Source organism: Mastomys coucha, unplaced genomic scaffold (assembly GCF_008632895.1).
Source record: "Mastomys coucha isolate ucsf_1 unplaced genomic scaffold, UCSF_Mcou_1 pScaffold15, whole genome shotgun sequence".
In the NCBI taxonomy this organism is placed as follows: domain Eukaryota; kingdom Metazoa; phylum Chordata; class Mammalia; order Rodentia; family Muridae; genus Mastomys; species Mastomys coucha.
The window spans coordinates 89,596,467-89,603,862 of NW_022196897.1; the positions used below are offsets into that span (position 1 = coordinate 89,596,467).

The 7,396-nt window shown below is 49.0% G+C and overlaps 1 protein-coding gene across 1 annotated transcript; it reads left to right on the plus strand.

The window, feature by feature from the left end:
- The first annotated feature begins 243 nt into the window (after positions 1 to 243).
- Positions 244 to 3,182, plus strand: CUNH11orf91 (chromosome unknown C11orf91 homolog). The gene is made up of 2 exons (XM_031373593.1): positions 244 to 834; positions 2,292 to 3,182. The coding sequence occupies exons 1-2, from the start codon at positions 336 to 338 to the stop codon at positions 2,375 to 2,377; spliced, it is 585 nt and encodes a 194-aa protein (XP_031229453.1). The 5' UTR covers positions 244 to 335; the 3' UTR covers positions 2,378 to 3,182.
- The last annotated feature ends 4,214 nt before the right edge of the window (positions 3,183 to 7,396 follow it).

Genomic DNA, 7,396 nt, shown 5'->3' on the forward strand with positions numbered 1-7,396 from the left:
CTCTCAGCCTTGGCCAGTGAGAGCAGCAGAAAAGAATTGAAGGCTGCTGGGAGTCTAGGGCCGAGTCGAATGTGTGCCTGGGCTATTTTGGGGCGGGTAGTGCAGGGCAGCTGCAGGACCAAAAGAGGTCAAGGACGACAGCTTTGCCCATAGCTGACTCGTGGGGCGGGGCCTCTGCTCCCAGCGCCCCGCCTTCTAGGGAGCGTGGCTAGAGCGAAGGGTGGGGCCGCGCTCCGACGGGGCGGAGCCTGTGGAATCTCCGAACTCCTAGACACGGGGCCTTGGCGCGCGTCTCCCGGCGCGGGGTTCCTCTCACGCAGCCTCCCATTCAAAAGATGCCGAAGGGGCGGCGCGGCAGCCAGAACCCCAAGATGAGCCAGCGGCCGGCCCCGCCCCTCTACTTTCCGTCGCTCTACGACCGGGGCATCTCGTCGTCTCCGCTGAGCGACTTTAACATCTGGAAGAAGCTCTTCGTGCCGCTGAAAGCGGGCGGGACGCCAGCGGCCGGGGTGGCAGGGGTAGCGGGGGTCCGACCCCTGCCTCTGGCACCCCCAGCCACGGTGCCGCCGCCGCCGCCTGGCCTGGGTCCCCCCAGCGAGCGCCCGTGTCCTCCGCCTTGGCCATCCGGCCTGGCCTCTATTCCCTACGAGCCTCTGCGCTTCTTCTACTCGCCGCCTCCAGGCCCCGAGATGGCAACTTCGGCCTTGGTCCCCGGCTCCACGACCCCCTGGCTCGCCTCCGCCTCCCACCCCGAGGAGCTGTGCGAGCTAGAAATCCGGATTAAGGAGCTGGAGCTGCTCACAATCACTGGGGACGGCTTCGACTCCCAGCGCTGTGCGTGACTGTCAAACAACCCAATCCTAGCTGCCCTCATTGCCCTCTAGAGTCAGGCACCAGAATGTGACCCCAGTCCTAGGAGCCCCACTCTCAAAAATCTGTCCTCCAGAGGGTCAGACCCCCACGTGATGAATTTCAACCGACCCCTGCCTCACCACACACCTGAGCTAATCAAGCCCTTTAGTTTTAAACCCCACCCCTTGGGGCTAGCCCTCGAAGTAATGTTGACACCTGAAGCACTCTCTTCCGAAATTTAGCCTTCCTACACAGCAATACCACGTTTTCTGTAATCTGGAGCTCCATCCACCACAGGCTCCCTATCTCTAGAGAGATTAACCTTCAATATTCAAATCTTAAGCTGGCATCTGTATGTGGAAGGAGATTGTAGGAATTGCCCAAACCTTGAAAGCCTACAGTCATTCACCAAGGAGCCTTGACCTCTGCCCTTCCCTGGACCCCAAGCCCTCAGACAAGATCTTGGATTTTGACATCTGATCTTAAGTCTGAGGTTTTGGGGACTGACACCAGAGCAGACCAAGTGTGCTGATGTAAGCAGTAATCCTCTGGTATATGAACTGATGCCTCTCTAGTGGACAGCAAGGCCGTTAAATCCAGCTCTATTTCCAGAAGGACGAATTACTGGGGAATGTGTAGCCTGAGGCTGTCCGTTTGCATTCTCTGTTCTAAGGCTTGTATTTGACTATTAGAGGAAGGCAGATAGAAGCCGGGAGGTGGTGGCACACGCCTTTAATCCCAGCACTTGGGAGGCAGAGGCAGGCGGATTCCTGAGTTCCAGGACAGCCAGGGTGATCCAGAAAAATCCTGTTTCGAAAAACAAAACAAAACAAAACAAAAGATGAGGAAGGCAGATGGCTCTGGAAAGATAATTTCACCTCTTTAGCACAATAGGTTTAATTGGTCCTCTTTGGCACACCGTAGGGTGAAGTATGAACAAAACTATACACTTAGGTATGCACGGCCACTATGGTCTGTAATTCATCTGATACCTGTAGGATACAAACATAGCCACAGGAGGAAAAAGTCCCTAGAAGTAGCCTTTTCAGTTGTAGGGGTTAGATAAGTTTGGGCTTTTAGGAGATTTTAGGGTGATCTAAAGCTGGGGGAATCTCCCTCATAGGGTGTAGAATTGCTGTCTGGCTTGCTATTCAGAGTCTCCTGTGACTCAAGGAGTGGACCCAGCACTACCACTGCCAGGCATACCTGGCTGGCCAGTAGTTATGAGAGACTCAAAGCACAATTACTTCTCAGACGCTTGCTCCGGAAATTAGTAAACTGCCTCTCAGAGTGGAGGTGGTACACACCTGGAATCCCAGTTCTTAGGAGACTGAGGCAGAGGGATCAAGAGTGCTCATAGCAGCAGAGCTACATAGGAAAACCCTGAAAAACCAAAACCAAAACCTTCCCAGCTACAGCTAAGTCTGTTTCTCTTACAGATAAATTCCTGAAGGCGCTGAAAGATGAAAAATTACAAGGACTGAAGACAAGCAGGCAACCTGGAAAGTCGGCCTCCTTCTCCTGAGGAGCTGCCCCCCCCCCTGCCGCCCCCGGAGCCAGGGCAGCTGCCTCCTTAGGTGTTAGTACTTAGATAATGTGTCCTAGTTGTTGTCATTTCAAAGATGGTTATTTTCTGTTCTGTATTCACTACTGTTATTGTTGCTCTCAGCACACACTTCACATACAGTGCCCACTCGCATGGTAGATCTCATGGCCTCTTCCCTCCGTGCTGATGCTGGGGGATCGCCCTTGTGGGATGTACAATTGCTGTCTGGCCTGCTCTTTAGAGTCTCCTGTGACTCAGGGAGTGGACCCAGCACTACCACTGCCAGGCATACCTGGCTGGCCAATAGTTATGAGAGACTCAAAGCATGGGCAATAAATCCTGGTCTTGAAAGCCAGAAAGACCCCCTAAAACTAAATTTAGAACTTGAGTTGCCCTTCATCTCAGTAATTTTCATTTTTAGAAGTATTTGTTCTTCAAAAAAATATTTTTTTGAACCACAGAATTCTGGTCATCTTTTTAAAGACATGGTCTTTCTAAGAAATTCACATATAACATTTAAGAGGTATTTATCAAGTGCTTATTATACACTTAGACCCCTACGTAAGCACTTGGAATTGGAGATGGGGAAAAACATGAGTGAACTACAAGATGGCGTGCTAGAGAATGACATGCCAATCACAGAGAATGATATGTCAAACGAGGAAAAGGGGAGTCGGAAAAGGACAGCCAGACTATATCCCAAGGAAGACAAAATGAGCTTTCAGATAGGGTCTCTTTGGATATACGGCATATTTTGTTACTGTTTTGATATCAAAACTACGTACCCCAGGCTGATCTTGAACTCCAAATCTTCCTGTACCTTTGCCTCCCAAGAACTGGGGTTATGGCTGCGCACTTCCTTGTTCAAGAGGTAGCATTTAAACAGTGTGGGGAAGTAATTGAAGATCATTGCCCTATGTGGGAATGTTCCAGGCAGAAGGGTCAATGCAAGGACTTAAAGTACAGCTTGCTGGCATTGGTGAATCCTAACAGACAGGTGAGATGGCAGAGCAGAAGGGGTGAGGAGAGAGGGTTCGGGGTGAACGCAGAGGCACTCGTTCATGTAAGGTCTTAGAACCTCTGTGACATGAGGAGAGTCCTTAGAGGTTTTCAGCCAAGGTGTAACATGATCTAACTTGTGGGGCTACAGGTTCTACCTGTACTGTTCTAGCTGTCAATACATCAGGGGTACAGTCAAGGAAGCAGGGAGAGCAGTTAGCAATCAGTAACCCAGCTGAAGAGAGGGTGCTGCCAGCAGTGTGTGTATTCAGAAACTATCGGGAATTGCTGTGTCTGAGCTGCAGCCACAGCGGGACAGGTTCTGGGGGAGATGAGTGATTTAGTCTGATGTGCGTGAAATGGAGAGTTGTCTAACTATGGGATATATGAGTCCGGAGATCCAGACTAGGCCTGTACTGAAGACTAGGGAGTTACTATGGAGACTAAGACTATGCGAAACCTCCACAGGAGTACATGCAGGGAAAAATAGAACAAACTTCAGAGCGTCCCTGTCCCTGACCCAACAATCTCAAGTCCAAAATGCTTCAAAATCTTAAACTTTTGACAATCAGCTCAACTAAATTCTCATCATGAAACTTCTGTTTCATAAACTAAAGTATTTAAATATTATCTAAAATTACTCCTAGGTTATGTATATAAAGTATAAACAAAGCATGAATGAATATCATACTCAAACTTGGGCCTCATTCTGAGATGTCTAAATATGCATTTCACATTTTCAAAATCTGAAGGAGAAGGAGGAGGAGAGAAGAAGAATCTCAAACAAATCCGTGGTGCTTCTGGTCCCCAGCATTGTCTATAGGTTAGCTCTGAGGCTGAAGGCACTTGAGTTGAGGAAAAGACTAAGAATCTTGAAAGAATAAAAAACAATTAGTTAGGCAGTGGTGGCACACGCCTTTAATCCCAGCACTTGGGAGGCAGAGGCAGGCGGATTTCTGAGTTCGAGGCCAGCCTGGTCTACAGAGTGAGATCCAGGACAGCCAGGGCTACACAGAGAAACCCTGTCTTGAAAAACCAAAACAAAACAAACCAAAAGCAATGAGTGAGACATCACCTGAAGGATGCATCTAGGAGCTGAGTGACCTGCATTGACAGTGCTGCATTGTCACTAGCAAGGTGGCTCAGTGGGTAAAGGTACAAGCCAGACAGCCTGAATTGGATCCCTATGACCCACATGATGGAAGGAGAGAACCCACCCCTGACAATTGACATCTGACTTTCACACATGTGATATGGCACATGTCCACCCATACAAATGCACACACATATGTCTGGTTTTGGACCCCAGTACAAGGGGCTGAGGTGCATATTTTACATATCAAAGCAGACCAAACTTCCAGGTTCTCCCAGCATCCCTCAGTCCTACCTGGCATACCCTGACCCCAACCCTGAACTTTCCAGCCCAGAGACTGGGCTGTCCTTCCCCCTATATAATTTAGACATTTTGCATTCCTCCTCTTCCTCCTCCCCCTGCTCCTCCTCCTCTTCCTCTTTCTCTCCTCTTCTTCTTTTTCTTGTCTTTCTCTCCCCACCACCTCTCTGTGTTCTCCCCCTCCCCCTAGCTTCCCTATGGCAACTCCCCTGGCCTCAATCCTTGGGACCAGTAAACTCATCCAAAAGCAATTTCCCAATAAACCTTCCTTTAATATAATCTAATCTGTCTTGAATGGGCTCATTTCACTGGCAGAGCAATAGCCTATCAGATGGTGCCAAACCCAGGAGAAGTTGAGAACATTGGAGAGATGAGTGCCAGCCACAGTATCTAAAACAAAAATTCATTCAAATTGGTCTGAACTTCCTTTGTCCAGTTTATTTTAATCTTGTTTGAATTGACTCATTTCACCGATGGAGAAATAACCTATCAATAAATATTTTAGCTGGATGGTGGTGGTGCACGCCTTTAATCCCAGCACTTGGGAAGCAGAGGCAGACGGATTTCTGAGTTTGAGGCCAGCCTGGTCTACAGAGTGAGTTCCAGGACAGCCAGGACTATACAGAGAAACCCTGTCTCGAAAAAAACCCAATAAATAAATATTTTATATCTTTTAAAAATTAAAACTTTTTTTAATTAAAAAATTATAGTGCTGACATGGCAATAAGGTAAGGCAAAGGGTCCACTCGTAGATTTGGCACACACAATTTGCACTAGTGATCTCTTTAAGAGCAATTTTGGTTGTGCACTAGGACCAAGGCCTGAACAGGGTGATTCTAAGAGAGGCTGGGAGCAGTCAACTGGAGCTGACGGGCGCTGGCTACTCCTTGGGTGTGGTTGAGAAGGAGAGCAGCTAGAGCCAAAGCCAGCAGAGCAGGCAGTGGCAAGAGAAGGCTGATGAAGATGGGAAGACAGCTGCACGCCTCTGGTCTGAGGATGGTCATCGAGAAGGCTGATGAAGATGGGAAGACAGCTGCGCGCCTCTGGTCTGAGGATGGTCATCGAGAAGACTGATGAAGATGGGAAGACAGCTGCGCGCCTCTGGTCTAAGGATGGTCATCTAGCAGAAAGTGATGGAGATGGAGAAACTGCCAAAAAGATGGCGTTTTCATTGCCTCCTCAAACAGATTTCCACAGACTGAGTGAATTACGAAAGGCAGTTGTTTCTCACAGGAAACCCAAAGATCAAGGCACTGGCAGGTTAGGAGCCTGGACTCTGCCCTCACAGTTGCACTTTGAAGTTGAATCGTCTGGAGGGGAAGAACCCCGGGTCCTCCCTCCTATGGCAAAGAGGGCCAAAGAGGAGAGGAACTTACTCCTGAAAACTGGTTTTATAGTAGCATTAACTTGATGAAAGAAGGGTGGACCCATGACCTAAACATCCCCGTAAGGCCCCGCTTTCCATCATACACAGTTACACTGAGGGTTAAGCTTCCAGGATGAAGGACGGGACAGAAATAGTCACACAACAACACAGGCTATGTAGCACCCGACAACACAGGCTATGTAGCACCCAGTAGAGAGAGACTGGCTTGAAGGGAGGCAGAGAAGACTCACCTCAAGTAATAGGGATTGCCGGTGTGACATGTGGCTACAGATGCTGGGGGATGAATAAATGGGGTGGTGAGAACCCTGAAAGTTGTACACACAGACACGTATACAAAGATTTGTGCAACAATCCCAGCTGGAGGATACAAATTCGCATGCCTCATATTTCTGAATATTTTCAGCATGCCGGCCTGGAAATCCTGGAGCTGCAGGGCTAGGTGGGACTGGCAAGCTGCAGGGCTTGAGCACAGTGTTAAAGGAATGTAACACTGTAATATTACATTCAGTCCCCAATGTAATCAGTCATTCTTTCATTGCCAAAGCTCATGTGTGAGCCTGAGGTCAGGTGGAAGTCTGGTTTCTCAATCTTAGCAACTCATACCTGTGGTTCCAAAACACTATGCAGGCCAAAAGGGGGAAAGATGAAATTCCTTGAGTTGACAAATTTTGTCCTACTAGTAGGACCCTTGCACCCTGACAGTGACTCAAAATCCTTTCCCCCAGTGCCTGGAAAAGGACAGGTGAGTCTGAGTATGCTGGGCACTACTAGAGAAGTTCTTGTTTTCCTTGAAAACTTCGGACTTCCAGACAGGTGACTGCTGGGTTATACAACCTTAACTAGAACAAGTGAGAATCAGCCAGGAAAACCAGGTACAGGGCTCAGATGGAGACAGTGTCTCCACGGGGGATGGGGGCGTGGGGAGGGGCTGTGACCCATTACCTCCAGAGAGTCCAGAGAGCCCCTCACGTGCTGTACTCAGATAAGTAGCTCCTGCTAAGTGCTCAGTTGTTGCAGTGACAAGCATCCCATTTAATCCCTTCCACTACATGGTGAGATAGGTCTCAGCAAGTTTTCTAAACAAGAGGTTGATGCTCCTAGGCCAGGTCACTTCCCTACAGGCACAGGACAAGGGACTGCAGAGCTAGCTCAGAACTCAGGTCTGTAAGGTTGCCCCATGTGCTTCTCCCTCAGTGAGCACAGCTACAGAAGCCCCACG

Coding starts and splice junctions, on each gene's coding strand:
- CUNH11orf91 (XM_031373593.1), top strand. CDS start 336: ATGCCGAAGGGGCGGCGCGGCAGCCAGAACCCCAAGATGAGCCAGCGG. Junction 835..2,291: donor CGGCTTCGACTCCCAGCGCT/GTGCGTGACTGT, acceptor TTTCTCTTACAG/ATAAATTCCTGAAGGCGCTG.